This window comes from Schistocerca serialis, chromosome 5, assembly GCF_023864345.2.
Source record: "Schistocerca serialis cubense isolate TAMUIC-IGC-003099 chromosome 5, iqSchSeri2.2, whole genome shotgun sequence".
NCBI classification, from domain to species: Eukaryota; Metazoa; Arthropoda; class Insecta; order Orthoptera; family Acrididae; genus Schistocerca; species Schistocerca serialis.
The window spans coordinates 363,882,068-363,904,577 of NC_064642.1; the positions used below are offsets into that span (position 1 = coordinate 363,882,068).

General features: G+C 40.6%; 1 protein-coding gene across 9 annotated transcripts in view; it reads left to right on the plus strand.

Annotated features, from left to right (window-relative positions):
- Positions 1-22,510, plus strand: part of LOC126481093 (uncharacterized) — an 801,677-nt gene that overhangs the window by 607,987 nt on the left and 171,180 nt on the right. For 2 of the 9 annotated variants that reach the window (XM_050104607.1, XM_050104602.1), the window contains exon 3: positions 1,140-2,101. The exons of the other annotated variants lie outside the window; for them this stretch is intronic. In XM_050104607.1, coding sequence (XP_049960564.1) covers positions 1,140-1,727 — 588 coding nt within the window. In that variant the 3' untranslated portion in view covers positions 1,728-2,101. Of the gene's footprint in view, positions 1-1,139; positions 2,102-22,510 lie in introns of those variants that run through there. 9 annotated transcript variants of the gene reach the window in all.

Below are 22,510 nucleotides of genomic sequence, written 5' to 3' on the forward strand. Positions count from 1 at the left end.
GCACACAAAGAGACACAAGTGTTGTATGGTAAACACTTCAGATGTTTTTGTTCACCGAGATACGGAAGCAAATTGTCAGTAGCAGTGAGAGGTTGTTGTCTCAGGACACATACAGAGAATAGCACTGTAGGAAAACCCAAGTGGTGCACATATACATACCCACATCACCTGGGGAATGGCGGAAAAGAATGTGTATAAACATCCACAGCAGCAAGAGGGTTAATGACTTAAAGCATTAGAGAACCGTCAGCACTTTGTGATGTTGCACAGGCCCCATATCGAACCAGTGACCTTCAGAGACTGGATGGAGTGTCAGGCCATGGTGCTCAGTGCACAGTCTAATCTCAACAGACTCAGTTTGTAGCCCAGAACTGATGGCTGTAGGTTAGCAGCTTTGCCTAGTTGTCACCATTGGTCAATGAAGCTTGAGTAGGTGTGCTGCACGTTAGATCAATGACTGGTGCAGAGACTGCATGACACCAAAGGAATGATGCAGCCGGCTAAGCTGGTAGCATTTATACTCCCTTTGGCCGGATGTTTTAAGACTGGTGGTGGGCTCCCGTTGGTTATTTAATTGGCTGTGGAAGCACGTCACTGTGACACAGAGCACTGTTCCAGCACCCATGTGCAGAATTGCATTGGTGGGTGGTTTGCGTATCACTTGCCTGGTTGCAAAGGTCTGGCTGACTCTTAGGATGCAACAGAACAAAACACTGTTCTGCCTTCTGAAACCCACAGACAAAGCTATATCTGTTTGTTTCCAGTGAGTGTTATGTAACACACTAACCAGGTTTCTTTGTACAAGATTTGTCATCATTTTGGTTTGTGTTATCATTTTGTGTGTGTTTCTCAGATAATATTTTGAATTTCTCTTTCATATAAGGTACAGTTAATTTTTTCCTGTGTCACAAGTAGAATTACTGTTAGTTCTTACAGAAATAATCTTTCCTTCACTCTGTTCCTCACATATTGTAAAAGCAAATCAGCTGAATATTTTATTTCATCTTTTGATTAACAATTTTTTTTCATATTACTCTTAATCATTGGTCTAACTTTAGTGTGCAGTAGAATTCAGTGCACAGTTATGTTTCTATTAACTGCAGTGTTTTTTTATTGATATTTGTTTATGAAATTTGCAGGTACTTGCAGACGGCATATTATGTGCGGACTCCTTGATTGCCTTTCGGCAACTCCTTGGACAGAAAGCGATAACCAATGGCGTATCATGCGTAGAAACAAGAAATGAACAGACTGTTAGTCTCCCAGCTTCAGATGGATATGATAATATTCTCTGCGATGTTGTAGAGAAGGTTGAGGCAAAATGTTTAGAGAGTGCTGGTATCGTATTTAATGATGATGCAAAATATGACTATAAGCAACAAGAACTAGAAAAAACACCAACCCAGGGTATTGCACAAGCAAATGATCCCCCTAAGCTCAAACCTCATGAGAACAAACCAAGCACTTCAGAAAAAACAAGTAGCAAGGTTAGAAAACGCTTGTTTGATGAAACAAACACACATGAAACTGAATCTAAAGTACTGAAAAGATTTAGATTGGGAGATGTATACGAGTTTTTGTTGGGGAAAAAACCTGAAAACTGTCACCATGCCGAAGGGGATACATTGAGTCTCTTGCAGTGCATAGTTACAAAGGGTTCAGAATTTATTGAATGGACTGACAATAATGCAAAGCTTTTCAGTAAGATACAAAAGTTGTCGTTCTGATGAAAGCTGTGCACAATGTAGTTATGTTTTTAATCCTTTTATGTTTTTTTTTATAGTTTTAAAATGCTGTTAATATTTGAATATGTTTTAATGAACTATGTAATGTGCCTTTTTGCATTCAGCATTACTTGGTGTTTTTTATATAGTAATGAAATCGTGTGAATGTTTTATCCTGTTTTGAGAGGAAGTGTGGAATGCAAAGAGAAATTCTATATTGTCATGTATTGTACGTCAGTCTCTATTCAAGAGCACTGATAATCATATTTTTAGTATAATACATGTATCACTGCTGATAGGAACATGATGTTTCAAACTGTATTTACCTTGTGACAGATAATGTAATTTTTTTACTTCTATTAAATGTATGTTTGCTATCTTTTGTATTATTCATTTGTTACGAAGTAGTTGCTAATTGCGAGAAATAATAATTTGTTCCTCTTATGTTGTATTGCTTTTTGAAATATGCATTGCAACTTACCATACTCAACCTCCTTCTCCATGGTATTTATACCATCTAAAGATTGGTGGTAACATTATCAATGTGTCTATTGATAAAGTTTGAGTAAGATCAGTGTATCATATTGACAAGAAAACTTGAATATTAAGTATTTCATGCTCTTAATACAGTTCACAGCCAGGGCTTTGGCTGATCATTGTTCCTCGAGATAAAGAATACTTACTGTTACTCTCCTGGACACACAAACCACAGTTGGTTTTTGGCCTCATCAAGTAGCCTCTTCCACAGTATTCTGTCTTTGGCATCTTCCTTCCTTGCTCTCAGTACCTGGAAATCTTTGGCAATCTGGTCTCTCCATCTCATTTTCAGCCTGCCTGGAGGTCTTCATCCTTCTGGTTTATTCTCTGAGACTTCTCCCAGTAAAGATTTCTGCTCTCTTCTGTAGATGTGGCTGGCCCATCTTATCTTATTGTCTTGGCTTCCGCAACTACATCTGGTTCATCGTATAGCTCCCTGAGCTCCCTGTTCTTTCTTCTTCGCCATTCTCCTCCCTCATAGATTAGTCCAAATATCTTTCACAGGATTTTATTTTTAAAAACTTTTATCTATCTATTCTCCACATTTCTGCCCCATATAGTAATACTGGTCTGTTATGGTTTTATATATTCTTACTTTGGTTCCTCTTTAAAATTTTTTTAGATGACACTAGTTTGAGTGAGTATGATGCTCTGGATGCAGCTTTGATTCTCGCATCTATTTCTCGCTTCTGATTGTTTCTGTTGTTTACTACTCCCCCAGATATTTAAACTCTCATACTTCTTCAGACATGTGGTTATCGTTCTGCATAGTTTCCCATCTTTTTGTTTTGTAATTTCTTTCTCCCTCATGAATTTTGTTTTCTCATCATTTTCTTCTAAAGCAGCTTCCTTTGATTTTTGAAAGAGTTTTTCTGCTGGTATTTTAAAATCATCTGGATTTTTGGCAATTAGTGCTACATCATCGGCAAAGGCCAGTAAATTTACTTTTGTTCCTATTTTAGTTCCCTCTTCTGCTTCACTTGGTGTGTCCAGCACTTACTGTTTAAAGATGTTGTACAAGAGGGGTGACATTCCATCTCTTTGCTTGACTCCTGTTTCTTATGTCAAATTCCTTGGAATATTCTCCATCCATTTTCACTACTCCTTTCGAGCCTTTCAGTGTCACTTTCACAAGATTTCTTCAGTATTCCGAATCTCTGAATTTTCTCCCACAACTTATCTGTGGATGTACTGTCATAGGCTTTCTGAAAATCGACAAATAGTATTGCCATTGTTTTGTTATACCCCCAATATTTGGAGACGGCTTCTTTCAGTATGACTATCTGGCCAGTAGTTGAAAGATTTATGAAGAATCCTACTTGTTTCTTATTCATTATCTTTTTAAATATGGTTCTATTTTTTTTTTTTTTTTTGTTCTTGGAGAACACTTCATTGGTGGTGATAATTAATGAGATGCCTTGTTTGTCGCCCTTTTTATGAATTGGTATTATTATTGCTTCTGCCCACTCCTCTGGCATTCTTTCTTCATTCCAGATGTTCGTAAGGAGTTAGTTTATTTGTTTCGTAATTTTTATTCCTCTCTTCTTAAAAAATGCAGGTCTTATACCATCTCTCCCTGGAGCTTCGTTGTTTTTTGGTATTTTGATTGAATCTTTTGTTTCTTTCATTGTCAGCAGTTCCACAAAGGAATGTATACTCTGATAATCATGTTGTTGCTCCATTTCTGCACTTCTATCTTCCAACATTTAGAAGCTCCTCAAAATATTCCCTCCAGATTTCCATACCTTCGGATTTTTCCATAACTGTATTGCCACTTCTATCTTTAATGCCATACATCCATGGTATACAGAATGGTCCGTTGATAGTGACCGGGCCAAATATCTCATGAAATCAGCATCAAACGAAAAAACTACAAAGAACGAAACTCATCTAGCTTGAAGGGGGGAAACCAGATGGTGCTATGGTTGGCCCACTAGATGGGTCTGCCATAGGTCAAACGGACATCAACTGTATTTATTTAAAATAGGAACGCCCATTTTTTATTACATATTCATGTAGTACGTAAAGAAATATGAATGTTTTAGTTGGACCACTTTTTTCACTTTGTGATAGATGGCGCTGTAATAGTCCCAAACGTATAAGTACGTGGTATCATGTAACATTCTGCCAGTGCGGATGGTATTTGCTTCGTGATACATTACCTGCGTTAAAATGGACAGTTTACCGATTGCGGAAAAGGTCGATATCGTGTTGATATGTGGTTATTGTGATCAAAATGCCCAACGGGCATGTGCTATGTATGCTACTTGGTATCCTGGATGACATCATTGAAGTGTCCCGACCGTTCACCAGATAGTTAAGCTATTTGAGGAAACAGGAAATGTTCGGCCACATGTGAAACGTCAACCATGACCTGCAACAAATGATGATGCCCAAGTAGGTGTTTAAGCTGCTGTCGCGGCTAATCCGCACATCTGTAGCAGACAAATTGCGCGAGAATCGGGAATCTCAAAACTGTCGGTGTTGAGAATGCTACATCAACATCGATTGCACACGCAACATATTTCTATGCACCAGGAATTGCATGGCAACGACTTTGAACGTCGTTTACAGTTCTGCCATTGGGCACAAGAGAAATTACAGGATGACAGATTTTTTGCACGCGTTCTACTTAGCGCCGAAGCGTCATTCACCAACAGCGGTAATGTAAACCAGCATAAATGCACTAATGGGCAACAGAAAATCCATGATGGCTGCGACAAGTGGAACATCAGCGAACTTGGCAGGTTAATGTATGGTGCTGCATTATGGGAGGAAGGATAATTGTCCCCCATTTTATCAATGGCAATCTAAATGGTACAATGTATGCTGATTTCCTATGTAATGTTCTACCGATGTTACTACAAGAGGTTTCATTGCATGACAGAATGGCGATGTACTTCCAGCATGATGGATGTCCGGCACATAGCCCGCATGCAGTTTAAGCGGTATTGAATAGCATATTTCATGACAGGTGGATTGGTCATCGAAGCACCACACGTTCACCGGATCTGACGTCCCCAGATTTTTTTCTGTGGGGAAAGTTGAATGACATTTGCTATCGCAATCCACCGACAACGCCTGAAAACATGCGTCAGCGCGTTGTCAATGCATGTGTGAACATTACGGAAGGCGAACTACTTGCTGTTGAGAGGAATGTCGTTACACGTATTGTCAAATGCATTGAGGTTGACGGACATCATTTTGAGCATTTATTGCAATAATGTGATATTTACAGGTAATCACGCTGTAACAGCATGCGTTCTCAGAAAAAAGTTCACAAAGGTACATGTGTCACATTGGAACAACCAAAATAAAATGTTCAAACATAACTATGTTCTGCATTTTAATTTAAAAAACCTACATCTTGGCAACTGTTCATCTAAAATTGTGAGCCATATGTTTGTGACTATTACAGCGCTGTCTGTCACAAAGTGAAAAAAGTGGTCCAACTAAAACATTCATATTTCTTTACGTACTACACGAATATGTAATAAAAAATGGGGGTTCCTATTTTTAAAAATGCAGTTGATATCCGTTTGACCTATGGCAGCGTCATCTAGCAGGCCAACCATAGCGCCATCTGGTTTTCCTCTTCAAGCTGCACAAGTTTCATTCTTTGTAGTTTTTTTCGTTTGACACTTATTTCGTGAGATATTTGGTCTGGTCACGATCAGTGGACTATCCTGTATATCTTTTTCTGAAAAATCTGACTAATCTGTAAAAATCTCTTGCATTGCCTGCACTTTTATCATCCTATGCTCTTTTGATCAAATTATCCACATGTTCTGTCTTCTTCCTCCTGGTAAGATTTTTAGTTTCTCTATTAACATTTTCATACGCTTCTTTACTTTTGTCAGAATCCTCTTGTAAGCATTTTTTTCTTTGCTGCTGATGTTTCTTTCACTGTTTGCTCACATTCTTATGAAAACCATGGATTTTTCTTCCTTTTTTTTCTGCATAATTCTAGTGCCACTTCTTCCACATTTGCTTTTATCATTTTTCAGTGGTCTTCATTGTCAAGGTTATCTTCCAGTGTTAGAACATCAAATTTGTTTTGCCCTGTGCATTGTGGTTATCCTTCAATCTGTCTATGTCAATGTTATGACCTTTTATGCTCTTCCTCCCCCTCCCCCTGGGCTTTTCTATCGCTGTTCTTTGGCATACCTCTGCTATGGCTAGATAATGGTCTTTGCCTGCTTCGGCTCCCCTTATGATTTTCACATTCGTTATACTGCTTTTATGTCTTTGATCTACCAGGACATGGTCTGTTTGGTTTTTTTTTGTTCTTCCATCTGGTGATACCCATGTTACCTTGTGAATGTCCTTCCGAGGAAAGTGTGTGTTCGTAACCCTTAGGTTGGTTGCACTTGCACAGCTTAGTGGCCTCACTCCATTATCATTACTTTCGACACATAGTCTTCCAGTCACAGATATTCCTTTCCAGATGATGCCCCTTCCAACTTTAGCATTGGCATCTCCCACGAAGAGCTTCGTATCATATTCTGGTGTCTTTCTAATTACCTCTTCGAGAATTTCATAAAAACCGTCTCTTTTCATCCTCTGCTTCCTTGGTCAGAGCATGTAGTGTAACTATTGTTATAGTTGTGAATCTACCCTTTAGTTTTATGACAGCTTTTGTATCATCAATCAGTTGGAAATAGTTACTGCCGTTGCTAAACTTTTGCTGACCATAAAACTTACTCCCTTCTGGAACTTTCCATCTTCCAATCCACTGTAGTACAGAATGCACCTACCTGTGGATATCTAATTTTGTGCAATGCTATAAGATCCATTTCATATCTATTGAGCTCTTCTGGCAGAATAATGAGAGTTCCAGGTGTTGCCGAAGTCCTGACGTTCCACATTCCAAATTGTAAGTCCTTGTTCGTAAGCTGTTTTCTATCTCCTTGTTTCTGTTTTCCTCTCAGGCCATTTCTTGACGTTTCATAACAAGTTCTTTTTTATGGGATGGGTTGTTAGCCCGGAGCCCAAACCCCAACCTGGAGGACCAGTCCAGTTATTTTTTCATGATTTGTATTTTATTTCCTCACTACCCTCCGACTCTGCTGGTGGCAGAGCCAGTGAGCTTTCCCCAATTCCAATGGGGTCATACCCAAAGGAAGTAACTGGCAAATCCTCACATTAGGAGATAAGGAATATCTTTTCTAATATTCTACCATCTCCTAAAGTGGTATTACATTGCCCGTGTAACCAATCAAATGTGAGGCCACGTGTAAAAGTAGCACTATCAAATACTGGTATGCCATAATTATTGTGCAGGGATCTCTCTAAGTATGAAAACTACATTGGTTTTCTACCCACTTCAGAGGCTAATACAGATTGAACCAACCAGCTGGTGAAAGTAACATACATGAACAATTCTGTTGTAGCTTTAATACCTGTCCCTCTTTGATTTCCCTTACATTCACTTTATCCTCCTTCCTTCCACTAAATTGTGCAGTTAGATACTGTCCTGCGAATCTATCTGGCAGTCCTAAAAATATAGCCCCCTAACCCACAGCCCAGTGTACCTCTCAACTAATAACTATTCTCATATACCCATTCCTTTTCTGTACTTTTCTACACTATTTCTGACTTGTCCTGATACTGAAGGCACTTTGCCCTCTCCCATCACTAGCTATTTATAAGTGCCTGGCTTACATAATTATTCAAGGTAATATGAGACAGTAAAAGCATATATATAATGAAAGCTGGAGAAATGGCAGTTTGAGAAAGCCATTTCTAATTACACACGGCATCTCGGGAAAGGTACCAGAGAAAGGTCAACCATTTGTGTGACAAGGCCACCAGCCGCCACCTCCACCACATCCAACAACCACCACTGTGCCCGAATTTCACACTAGCTGGTTGCGCGCACTTCCCCTGAGTTAAGTATAAACAATGTTGTTGCCATCTGATTAACTAAAACTTACCTTTATTTACAATAGGTGCTCAAAGTGATGTCTCTGTGTGTGTGCGCCTCGCCTCTCTCATCTAATTTAGTTTCAGTTAAAATACTAGGTTCTCTAGGCCTTTTTTGTATTACACTGACCCAGTGTCTTGAAATTTCTTCATTAATCTGTATATCGTTGAATCATTGGGAACATTCATACCGGGAAATTTTTGTATGAATTCAAGAAGACATTCCACATGCAGTTCTGTTTTTCCATAGATCAACACAAGAAACACTCGTTAATCCTTCTTGTATACCATGCCAAATGGAAACTAGACAGGAATCTCAAAACAAAACATCTGAACACTGTCACACAGTATAGGAGACAAACGCCCAGTGACATAAGAGCAGGGAAAGCCCCAAACTCGCCACAGTTGCAATATACCCATTCTTTTTGAAGGCCTGTTTCAGATGATTCAGTTCCATATCCAGATGTTCCGGCGTACAAATCCGTTTTGCCCTGTCTGCTAAACTTTTGATTACACCTCTTTATTGTTGTGGGTGATGATTGGAGTTCTTATGTAAGTATCTATCAGTATGTGTGCGCTTCCGAAACTTTTTATGTTTTAGACTGCCATCGGTCTGTCTCATGACTAACACATCGAGAAACAAAATAGCCTGCTGTTTTTCCACTTCAATGAAACAGGCCTTCGAAAAGAATGGGTACCCAAACAAAGAAATTAATAGAGTTTTAAGACCTAATTACAGCAGGCCTAAGGACAAGGATGGTACACAGCAATGGAAGAACACAGCGTCTTTACCTTTCATTCGTAAGATTACAGATCGAATTGGCAAAATTTTGCTGAAACATAAAGTGAAAACGGTATTCAAACCTACCATAAAAATAGGACAAGTACTTCATTCTGTTAAAGATAGAAGGCCACCATTATCATCTAGCGGTGTGTATAAAATTCCGTGTACTTGTGGCGAGGTCTATATTGGTACTACGAAAAGAAGTGTGAATACGAGGGTAAAGGAGCATAAGTCTTTGCCGACTGGGAAAAATAGATAAATCGGCCGTTGCGGAACATGCGCTTCAGTCAGGTGACCATTAGTTAAGTTTTCTGAAACTACAGTTTTAAGTGCTACCACGAACTATTATCCATGACTGTATAGGGAGGCTATTGAAATTTATAAACATGAAGATAATCTTAATAGAAAAGAAGAGGCCTTGAAATCAAGCAAGATATGGACAGTGGCATCACATAATCGATAAGTGATTTTTATCTATGATGGACTATTATCGATAGTTACATTTTATCTTTGACTAGTTTTCTCTCTGCTACTATGTGCAAGCTAGACCACGCCCACTTTCCTCTGTATTTAGGCCGCTCACCGACACTCGACTCGTCAGTCGGCAGGACTCAGCAGGACCAGCCATACCTCTGAAGATGTCCAACGTAGTATTGGACAAAATGTTAGGAATAGAGTAATTCCATGGACCACGGCCATATAATCCGGAAGAATTATCAACAACACTACCATCCGGTCGTGAAAGCCTTCATTGTATGATTAGAGGTAACACTGTCAGAAATTCCTGACACAGATTCTTGGAAAAATCTATTGTGGTGTTCTCAGATCCAGAAGTTGGGTCAGATGACCTACAAAGGAACTCCTATGAACACACAGAGAGTATGACGGATAAATTTAGTAAAAGACACCTACTGTTTTACAGACGTGTAGGATGATGGAAACAGACTCCCCAAGAAAATTTTAATATTGTTAATGCAAGAAAATTAAAGACCAGTTAGATGAAAGAAACACAGGAAGACTTGTAACAATTGAAAATTTCAGAAGAAACTGAGGACAGAAAAAATTCAGGAGTAAATAAAAACAAGAAAATTGAACAAGTCTCAATGAAAAGACACACACACACTTTTTCAAGTGCCCCCATTTTCTGTGTTGTTCCCATCCTCAAATTTCCTCAATCATAAAAATTTGTGTGATGTTCCAAGTGACAGGAGTACCAAATAACAGAGTATGTAGTTTAAAGATGTTAAGTTCTCTTGAAGGTTGCAATTTTTCTTAATGGCCTCTGTGTACCTCAGAATTTAATATTGTCAAAAAGTCTACCATCTCTCATCTAGTCTTCACTTGTAATGGTAACTATTAATTTTACATATTCATCACAGCATTCGAGTTTCATTGCCCGACCTTAAATGTTGTTCTGTTCTGTGTAAAATTACTAAAAGAGTAAATTTAGGATAAACAGTGTAATTTACAGCCACAAAACTAGGAGTAAAGTAATATCCATATAGATTGGCTGAATTTTGTACTGTGGTGAACAAGTCTTTTACAGTTTGCAGATATCAGGCAGGTAATTGAAAACCCCCAGATATTTAAGAACAAAGTAAAAAGAATACTTTATTTCCACTGACACACTCCCTATAGTTTACCTGAATATTTGGACTTGGGGATGTGACTTCTGGTCAACACTAAGTGTGCATATTAAACATGGTTTGAACTTTTCCAGTAGTTAATTAGATGATAACTTTTCTCTGAAGTCAGTAAAATTGCACAAACGTTTGACGCATTAAGTGACAAAAGGTTTTATCTAGCACAATAATGAAGTACATGTATGTATGTTCTCTATAGAAACAGTTTTATTAATAACTGTTCAATTTATTTTGTATCTCAAGTTCACCATGAGTTATGGAGTGGTAAATGCTCATACCAGTGAATCAGCAGCATAAAAGTATAGATAGTAAGTTTTAAAAACATCAGCAGGAAATTTTCAGTGTCAGCTTCTATTAGTAAACATTTGCTCTAAGGAGGAAGACATTTCCAAGAGGGTTGAGGCATACAACCAACTTTATACTGTGCATCTAAATCCACATTTGCAGTCACATCAGTGTCACAGTCACTTTCATTACTTTCATGAAATGCTGCGCCTAGCACAGGCACATAGTTTACCCTACCTGCTGCATCTGTCATAGATGTCTCACCCACTGACCCACTTCACACTTCAACCAAGTCCAAACCTCTTTGCAGTACCTTCTTTCCAGCCGCAAAATTCTCCTGCTATGTAATCCCAAATTCCTGGAACCCATAACACACATTGAAACTCTTGCCCTGCAGGAACTTGAACAACATGCACAATGCCACCTCAAAAAGCTCTCCATCCTACTCACTTTCTACTCCTGCCTCAGAGTACCACTGTCCACCATTTCTACATCAACGTCTAAATCTCCCCCACGCCCCCTCATAGCTGACAAACCCTGTCTCTCAGACCTACTACACTTATCCCACACTCTAGAACGCCAGCTCCACCATTACACAGAACCCAGAACCTAAACAGACCCACAACACAGTTATGAACTTTTCCTCCAGAAGCCTCAGTCCTTTCCAAAGGCCTCATCTTTTGCCCCCACTCCCAAATTCAACCATGCAGGACTAGCTCTTCTCTCCTACTCCCCATTTGTACAGTGGAAACGCCTTTTCGCCACCAGCCCGACCAATGAGACTCAACCAAAGACCAATATTGAACCTTGCCTAACTCAGTTCACTCCTCCATCCAACCGTGATCCACCCCACACTGCCCCCAAACCACCCCCTTTTAACTTTCCAGAATTTCTTAACCTCAAACCTTGCCTCAACATCATTCCCCAAATCCCTCAACATGCAAACTAACCTTACATCCGCAGAAAGAACCGCAGTCCATCATCTAAAAACTGATCCCGACCTTATAATCCTACCTGCTGACAAAGGCTCCACCACCGTTGTTTTGAACTGCAAGGATTACGTGCCAGAAGGACTCTGTCAGCTACTTCCACCTACAAACCATTCCACAGTGATCCCATTCCAGTAATCCAGCAGGATCTCCAGTCACTACTCAAATCCTTAGGCCCATCCCAGAACCTCTCCCAAAAGTCCATCTCTCTACTTACCCCTACCACTCCCTGCACTCCCACCTTCTACATGCTTCCTAAAGTCCATAAACCCAACCACTCACAACACCCCATTGTGGCCGGTTACTGTGCCCCACTGAGAGAATTTCTGCTCTCGAAGACCAACACCTTCAATCTATTACCCAGAACCTCCTCCTATATAAAAGATACCAACCATTTCCTCGACCAACTCTCCACCGTTCCTGTCCCTTTACCACACGGTGCCCTGCTCATCACTACTGATGCCACCTCCCTGTACACTAACATTCCTAATGCCCATGGCCTTACTGCTATTGAACACTATCTTTCCAGACGCCCTGTGGATTCCAAACCAATAACCTCCTTCCTAGTCTCCATGACTAACTATACCCTCACCCACAATTACTTCTCCTGTGAAGGCATTACCTACAAACAAATCTGTGGTATGGCTATGAGAACCCACATGGCATCATTCCATGCTAATCTATTCATGGGCCATCTAGAGGAATCCTTCCTAAAAACCCAGAATCCTAAACCCCTCACCTGGTTCAGATTCACTGATGATATCTTTGCTATCTGGATTGAAGGTGAGGACACCTTATTCACATTCCTCCAGAACCTCAGCAACTTCTCCCCCATTTGCTTCACCTGGCCCTACTCAACACAACAGGCCACCTTCCTAGAAGTTGACCTTCACCTCAGAGATGGCTACATCAGTACCTCCGTCCATATCAAACCTACTAGCCACCAGCAAACCCTCTACTTTGACAGCTGCCACCCATTCCATACCAAGAAGTCCCTTACGCACAGCTTAGCCACCCGTGGTCATCACATCTGCTCCCCCTCAAAATGTATCGAGGGTCTAACTGAAGCCTTCACTGACGTAATTATCCTCCCATGCTTGTACAAAAACAAATCTCCCATGCCTTATCTTTCCAGTTTCCCACCACCTCCCAAAGTTCTACAGTCTGGGCACAGAGGAGCATTCCCCTTGTAACTCAGTACCATCCGGGACTGGGCAACTGAATTAAATTCTCTGCCAGGATTTCAATTACCTCTCGTTGTGCCCTGAAATGAGAAATTTCCTGCCCACTATCCTTCCCACCCCTCCTACCGTGGTATTCCGCCATCCACCAAACCTGCACAATATACTTGTCCATCCTTACACAACCCCTGCTCCCAATCCCTTACCTCATGGCTCGTACCCCTCTAAAAGACCTAGATGCAAGACCTGTCCCATACATCCTCCTACCACTACTTACTCCAGTCTGGTCACTAACATCACCTATCCCATCAAAGGCTGAGCTACCTGTGAAACCAGTCATGTGATTTACAAGCTAAGCTGCAACCACTGTGCTGCATTCTATGTAGGCATGACAATGAACAAGCTGCCTGTCCGCATGAATGGCCACCGATAAACTGTGGCCAAAAAACAAGTGGACCACCCTGTTGCTGAACACGCTGCCAAACTTTATATCCGTCATCTCAATGATTGCTTCACAGCCTGTGCCATATGGATCCTTCCCACCAACACCAGCTTTTCTGAATTGGGCAGGTGGGAACTTTCCCCGCAATACATTCTACGTTCCCGTAACCCTCCTGACCTCAACCTTCGTTAGTCACTGTTCTCTCCCATCCAGCCCCCTCCCTGTTTCCATTCCAACACTACATAGCTGTCATTTCACCACCACACCCAGTCTTTTAATTTCTTTTTATTTCTCTCCTATCCATTACTTAGCCCCTCCCCCTGCCACACATTCTCTCCTGCCCTTCGTCTAAACTGCAACACTTCACTGTCCACCACTCCCACCATACTAATCCTTCCCCCTCCCTGCCTCAGCCTCCTCCTTACCCCCACGCAGTCGCCATTCCCATCATGCACTGGTGCTGCTGCTCGCAGTGTGGTTTCAGCTCTCTGAGAGTGCAGACGTGTGTCTGCAAGTTGCGTTTGCGTGAGTGTGCGTGCGTGTGTGTGTGTGTGTGTGTGTGTGTGTGTGTACTGCTGATAAAGGCCTTAATGCCCGAAAGCTTTAATTGTGTGAATCTTTTTGTTGTGCCTACCGCGACTCTGCACCTCCGCTATATGGTGAGTAGCAACTTCCCTTCTCTGCTATTGTTACAATCCACTTCATAGTGTCTTACCCAGACTACCAACAATTACTACAGTAGTGTTTGAAACTGTAGAAATAGTGGTTACATCATCTGCATGCTCTTCTGTAACCTCTTCCCAGCAGTTCATTACACAATCTGCCAAAATTTGTCTTCAATGGAACCATGCCACCTCCATGACATCCTTCTCATATATCTAAAAGAAATATTCACTAATGTCAGTATGAACACTAAAATGTGTGCATAAACTACTTTCATCATGTTGCATATTTTCAGTAATCATATTGCAAGTGAACTGTCAGCAGAAATAATTTATATCACCTCAGCAGCTAACATTTTTGAGATAACTGTAAAAAAAAATATTGTCTGTAATGTTCATCCTTCTTTAGAAGCAGTATTTCATAGCATACAAGAAGTAAAATTGGATTTAACCATGAACCGAATTCACTATAACCTGTTTGCTAACATTTATGGCACAGATTTTAAACTGTAAGAAATTTCCAGGGGAAGATGTGGACTCTTGCCGTAATTTATTGGTTATGACCTGTAGGCTAAATCTGAAGAAATTGCTAAGAGGTAGGAGATTAAGGAGATGGGACCTAGGTAAGTTGAAAGAACCAGAGATTGTTGAGAGTTTAAGTGAGCATTAGCCCACAATTTACAAGAACAGGGGAAAGGAATACAGTAGACAACAAATGGGTAGCTTTGAGAGATGAAATAGTGAAGGCAGCAGAGGAGCATATAGGTAAAAAAAAACAAGGCCAAGTAGAAGTCCTGGGATAACACAGAAGATATTGAATTTAATTGATGAAAAATGCAGTAATGAAGCAGGCAAAACTGAATACAAATGTCTAATAAACGAGAGTGGCAGGAAGTGCAAAATGACTAAGCAGGAATGGCTAAAGGTCAAATGTAAGGATTTAGAACTGTATGTCCAAAGGGGAAAGATAGATATCGCTTACAGGAAAATTAAAGAGGTCTTTGGAAAAAAGAGAAGCAACTGGATGAACATGAAGAGTTCAGATGGAAAACCAGCCCTTAGTGAGAGTCTGTACAAGGGAGATGAACTTGCAGTTGATATTATAGAAACAAAAGAAGATGTAGATGAAGATGAAATGGAAGACATGATACTCTGTGAAGAAATTGACAGAGCACTAAAAGACCAGAGTCAAAACTAGGCTCCAGGAGTAGACAACATTCTGTCAGATCTACTGATAGCCTTGGGAGAACCAGCCATGACAAAACTCTTCCATCTGGTGTGCAATACATATGAGACTGGTGAAATACCCTCAGACTTCAAGAAGAATATAAGAATTCCAGTTCCAAAGAAAGTAGGTGCTGACAGGTACGAGTATTATTGAACTATATGTTTAATAAGTCATGGTTTCAAAATACAAAAATGAATTTTTTACAGAAAAATGGAAAAATTGATAGAAGCTGGCCTTGGAGAAGGTCAGGCTGGATTCTGGAGAAATACAAGATCGCAGTAGACAATACTGACCCTACGAATTATCCTATAAGATACATTAAGGAAAGGCAAGCTTATGTTTGTGGCATTTTTAGACTTAGTGAAAGCTTTTAACAATGTTGACTGGAATACTTTGAAAGTCTGAAGATTTATTGGTAGAATACTATGGAAGCGCAATTAATCTACAAAGGAGATTGCTTACAAATCACTTGTATGATCAGTTCTAGAATATTGCTCAAGTGTGTGGGACCCGTACCGATTAGGACTAACAGGGGATATCCAATGTATACAGAAAAGAACAGCACAAATAGTCACAGGTTTGTTTAATCCATGGGAGAGTGTCACAGACATGCTGGAGGAAATGAACCAAAAGACTCCTGAAAATAGATGTAAATTATCCTGAGAAAGTTAATTAACAAAGTTTCAAGAACTGGATTTAAATGATTATGCTAGAAATATACTACAACTCCCTACATATCACTCACATAGGAATTGTGGGTATAAAATTAGAGTAAGTACTGCATGCACAGAGGCATTCAAACAATCATTCTTGCCACACTCTGTACATGAGTGGAACAGGAAGAATGCCCAAAAACTGGTACAATGGGACATGCCCTTGGCCATGCATCTCACAGTGGTTTGCAGAATGCAGATGTAGAGATAGATGTAGAAGGTAGCAGGGGTAAAATACAAGGAGCAAAAGGCTATTTACAACTTGTACAAAACCAAATGGCAGCTGTAAGAGTCATTGGCATGAAAGGGAAGCAGTGATTGAAAAGGGTGTAAGACAGGATTGTAGCATATACCTGGTGTTATTCAATCTTTACATTGAGCAAGGGGTAAAGGAAACCAAAGAAAAATTTGGAATGGGAATTAAAGCCCAGGGAAAAGAAATAAAAACTTTGAGGTCGGACACAGCAAAGGTCCTGGAAGAACTGTTGAGCAGAATGGAAAATGTCTTGAAAGGAGGATATAAGATGAACATCAACAGAAGCAAAACAAAGATAATGGAAAGTAGTCGAATTAAATCAGGTGATGCTGAGAGGATTAGGTTAGGAAATGAGAGGCATAAATTGGTAGACGAGTTTTGCTATTTGGGCAGCAAAATAACTAATGATGGCCGAGTTAGAGGGGATATACAATGTAGACTGGCAATAGCAAGAAAAGCATGTCTGAAGAAAAATTAGTTAACATGGAGTATATATATTTAGGTGTCAGATAGTCTTTCATGAAAATATTTGCATAGAATGTAGACATGTATGGAAGTGAAACATGGACAATAAACAGTTTTGACAAGAAGAAGAGAATAGAAGCTTTTGAAATGTGGTACTACAGAAGAATGCTGAAGATTAGATGGGTAGCTCATGTAACTAATGAGATGGTACTGAATAGAACTGGAGAGAAAAGAAATTTGTAGCACAACCTGAGTAGATGGGATAGGTTGATAGGATACATTCTGAGACATCAAGGGATCAGCAATTCAGTACTGGAGGGAAGAGTGGGGGGCAAAAATCATAGAGGGAGACCAACAGATGAATACAGCAAGCAGATTCAGAAAGGTGTAGGTTTCAGTAGTTATTCAGAGATGATGAGGCTTGCACAGAATAGAGTAGCATGGAGAGCTGCATCAAACCAGTCTTTGGACTACAGACCACAACCACAAACACATTGCGGATGAAAACTAGCTACTCCAAATGACCCTCATATTGATGTTTTATTTTATAATTTAGGAAGCATTACCGTGATTTAAAATTACATTCGTTTGTATCAGAGAATTAAATCCACAGGTGAAAAATGCTAGCTGAGCACAAAACCATCTCCTAAAGTGACTGCCCCAATGACTATAAAAAAATATTCATACCATTTCTCACTTGTTCTCTGATCTCAAACGCCTACCAACTTAGGAATTTAATGCATTCAGATATTCCCATTACAGACTTATGGAACTTAAAGAGGGGAGTGAGTACACGATATTTTGAATAGGAAACAATGTCCAGAAATATACCATTTCTGTGCTACAGTTCTTTGAAAACATGTTTGCTGTTTAGGTATGCAACAGGGTAGTCATGGGGGGGGGGGGGGGGGCGACATTATGCGACATCAGCTGATGCATCTGACGTCCATCCTACCTCTCTGACTTGTTTCAAGCCTCATTCACATGTCTGTGTGTGTTAGAGCAATATGGTGGGGTACATGTTTGCAGAATACCCCATTTCCTTTATTGAGATCATTCTCTACAATGTCCAACTCTATTGTATACCCATTTGACCACAGCTAAGCAACATTCACCATCAGCAGGCATGACAGTAGTTTTCCAAGGAAAACTGCATACATGAAATGGAAGAGACCATATTGCATTACACTGAATAGAACTTGTCAATGAGTACACAAGCAATTTATTTGGATATTAGTGAATTGAACTGTAAAACAAGTGATGTACTGGGTCACACCTAATCAGTTACTTGTAAAAGTGGTTGCAGTGCCCGTTATAGCAATAACACATACACCAAGATATCTTCAACACAGTAATGGAACTTTATTTAATCATAGAATGATAAATACGGAGTTCAAAATAATTTATGTTAAATACAGGGCTTGTGAGACTAGGAAATCAAGAACAGAACAGATACGCTTAATGAGCTCACTGTTTGCTTGCGTTACTAGGTACATGGTACATAGGAATCCATAAAAGACTAAAGGTAAAAAACATAGACTAATAAACTTACAAAAGGTAACAAACCAAAGCATAAAAGCTCTGCGCATTATGAGGACAAAACACAGTGCCTCTAGTGGAACATGTGGAACTACCTTGTGCATGCACAAAAATTGACACTTGCACTCAGGTTGACACTCACACATGAACACAACACATGCCAGATGATGGATGCAGTCCTACAACAGCCCCTTCAGTGGGAGCAGAGCTCCATCTAGAAAGCACACTGGGAAGTGCACAATGGCCAGATCTTGTGTTGCAGAGTGGTACAGAAGCTGCTGGCAAAGGTGGTGCAGTTGTCCAGGTCGCTTCCAGGGCACATGTGGATGCTGGACCAGACAGCAGAGAAGGTGGTGGTTGTAGGCCCATAGGTGGTGGCAGTTCATGGAACACTTAGGCTGGCTTCACTCTGTCTACAGTGACCGTGCTATGTTTCCTATTGAAGAAAATATCCATGGTGCAATCTACACTGCTGACAACTTGCTGTGGAACAGTGCATGGCAGCTGGAGAACTGATCTGATGTCTTCACTACGTAGCATGACTTGTGAGTGCGAGCTGAGGCCCTTGTGTATGAACAGAGGACAGGTACCATGTCTGGATAAATGTGGAGGGCATATCTTCTCTTTGAGACACCTAGTGAGTGTAAATGGGTTGATCTCTTGTCACAGGGTGGCTTCTACTAAACTGTGGGTAGTCTCATTGTTTCCTCATAAACTATCTCTGCTGAGAAGCCCTCCAGGTCTGGTCTGCAGGTGTTGCAGAGCCTGAGGAGGAAAAGTGGCAGAGTCTCAGACCACCCAGCCACATGGCACATCAGGGTTGCTTTTAGGGTGTGATGCCACCATTCTGTTGTTGAACAGATGGTAATCAGTTGTCCGATGATGGCTCATGCCGTAAAGTGCTACCAGTTTTGGGAACAACTGGGACTCAAGTTGTCTGCCTGTATCGGATATGACATGGATCCCAATATCCAGAGTGTTACAAAGGCCTGTACCAAGGTTTCAGCTGAGATATTGTCTATCGGAATTACTTCAGGCCAATGAGTGAATCTGTCAACAATGGTGTGCAGGTAACGCTGGCCATTCAAGGTGGTAGCGGTCTGACAGCATCAACGTGGACATATGTAAAGCACACTGTGACACTGGAGAAATTACCTACTGGCTCATGAATGTGCCTGCTAACATTGCTGCATTGGCACTATAGACAGCACTTCGTATACTCTCTGCAATCCTTCCTTGCCCCTGGCTACAAAAAAGTGAGCTAGAACTAGACAGAGTGATTTTAGGTATGCACACAGCATGGTGCAGCATTGTGCACATTCCCCAAAATGCCAATGGTAGCAGCAGATGTCCTTTGTGCATCAGGTGTTGGTGCAGGCAAGTGGGATGCAGCCCTGCTGTGAGAGCACCTTCTATCCCTTTGCTGGCTGCCATCACCACTGACACTGCAACATGATATGAGCAGGCTAATCTGTTGTGTATGCTGATTGACTTTCATGCTAATGCCCAGTGTGCTCTACTGTGGTGGTTGTACTCGTGCACTGCACAGTTGATAATGTAATGGGCACAGGTGATACAGCATCCATTACTTTGTTGGCCAATTCTTCCATGGTGTCTAGCAACTTCTCTGACTGCATCGCAGTAATTGCCTTCATAGATGGAGGCAAGCGACTGATCCAGTTCATTCACAACAGCTGACCAGGTATGGTATCTGCGTCAATTTTGCTTTTAAGATGCCGCAGGTACTGTGACAGTCAACACTTGCCTGTATCCTCTTGTGTCAGTACCAATCTAATATGCTCCTCTTGATATGAGGAAACATGGCAGATCAGTCCTGACTTCAAGTGGTCATATGCATTCCCTTCAGGTGGTACGACAATGGTGTCCTGAACTTCTGCCGCGGTATTTCTGTAAGAACCTATGGTCTAGGGATAGCATCTTTAATTAGTAGTCAAAATGCATTAAAGACACATAATGTGTATCCACAGGACATGTGGCCTGTAACTGAAAAGTATCATGATGACCTCTCCATTGGCAAAAAATTCCAGAATAATCCACCATTTGGATCTCTGGGAGGGGACTGGCAAAGGGGAAATGACCATGAGAAAAATATTGAATAACCAACAAAAGGATAACGTTCTATGAGTCGGGGCATGGAATGTCAGAAGCTTCAGTGTGGTAATTAAGCTAGAAAATCTGAAAAGAAAAATGCAAAGTCTCAATCTAAGTATAGTAGGGGTCTGTGAAGTGAAATGGAAAGAAGACAAGGATTTCTGGTCAGATGAGTATAGGGGGGTAATATCAACAGCAGCAGAAAATGGCATAATGGGAGTAGGAGTTGTGAGTAATGGGAAGGTAGCGCAGACAGTGTTACCGTGAACATTTCAGTGCTTCAGTTGTTCTTATTGGAATCAACAGCAAAGCAACACCTACAATGATAGTTCAAGTATACATGCTGACATCGCAAGCTGAAGATGAAGAGATAGAGAAAGTATATGAATATACTGAAAGGGTAATTCAGTATGTTAAGTGAAAAGAAGATCTAATTGTCATGGGGAACTGGAATGCGGTTCTAGGGGCAGGAATAGCAGAAAAGGTTACAGGAGAATATGGGCTTGGGACATTGAATGGGAGAAGGTAAAGACTAATTGAGTTCTGTAATAAATTTTAGCTAGTGATAGTGAATATTTTCTTAAAGAATCACAAGAGGAGGAGGTATACTTGGAAAAGGCCAGGTGATATGGGAAGATTTAAGGTAAATTACATCATGGTCAGACAGAGACATTGGGGTGTAGAATGTATGAGTCTGACAGTATACCATCTGGCTTTCGTAAAATTATCATCCAGGCAATTTCTGAGACTGCAAGAGCTGACAAGTATGAGAATTATTGCACAACCAGCTTGACAACTCACGCATCCACGTTGCGTACAAGAATCATATACAGAAAAATGGAAAAAAGTTGAGGATGTTTTAAATGATGATCAGTTTGGCTGTAGGAAAGGTAAAGGCACCAGAGAGGCAATTCTGACGTGGCGGTTAATAAGAAAAGTCAAGACACGTTCATATGATCTGTCACCCTGAAAAAGAGTTTGACAATGTAAAATGGTGTAAGATGTCCGAAATTCTGATAAAAATAGGGGTAAGCTATAGGGAGAGTTTGGTAATCACAATATGTACAAGAGCCAACAGGGAATAATAAGAGTGGAGATTGAGAATGAAGTGTTCAGATTAAAAAAGGTGTAAGACAGGGATGTAGTCTTCCATCCTTACTGTTTAATCTGCACATTGAAGAAGCAATGATGGAAATAAAAGAAAGGTTCAGGAGTAGAATTAAAATTCAAGCTGAAATAATATCAAAGATATGATTTGCTGATGACATTGCTATCTTGAGTGAAAGTGAAGAAAAATTACATGAGCTGTTGAATGGAATGAGCAGTCTAGCGAGTGCAGAATATGGTAACTGTGGGATACTTAACATCAGGATTGGTGGTCATGAAGCATATGAAGTTAAGGAATTCTGCTACCTTGGCAGCAAAATAATCAATGACGGATGGGGCGAAGAGGACACCAAGGCAGACTAGCACTGGAAAAAAGGGCATTCCAGGCCAAGAGAAGTCTACCACTGCCTAACTTATGGAAGAAATTTCTGTGAATGTACGTTTGGAGCACAGCACTGTATGGAAGTGAAACATGGACTGTAGGAAAACTGGAACAGAAGAGAATTGAAGCACTTGAGACATGGCGCAACAGATGAATGTTGAAAATTAGGTGGACTGGTAAGATAAGGAGTGAGGAGATTCTGCGCAGAATCAGAGAGGAAAGAAATATGTGGAAAAAGAAACGGGATAGGATGATAGGACATCTTTTAAGACATCAGGGAATGACTTCCATGGCACTAGAGGTAGCTGTAGAGGGCAAAAACTGTAGAGGTAGACAGAGACTGGAATACATCCAGTAAATAATTGAGGATGTAGGTGGCAAGTCTTGCTCTGAGATGAGGAGGTTGGCACAAGAGAGGAATTCGTGGTGGGCCACATGAAACCAGTCAGAAAACTGATGATAAAAACAAAAAAAGTTGCTGTTCCAATTGCCACACCACCAATTCGAATCTAGAAGCATCTGTAGTCATACCAGAA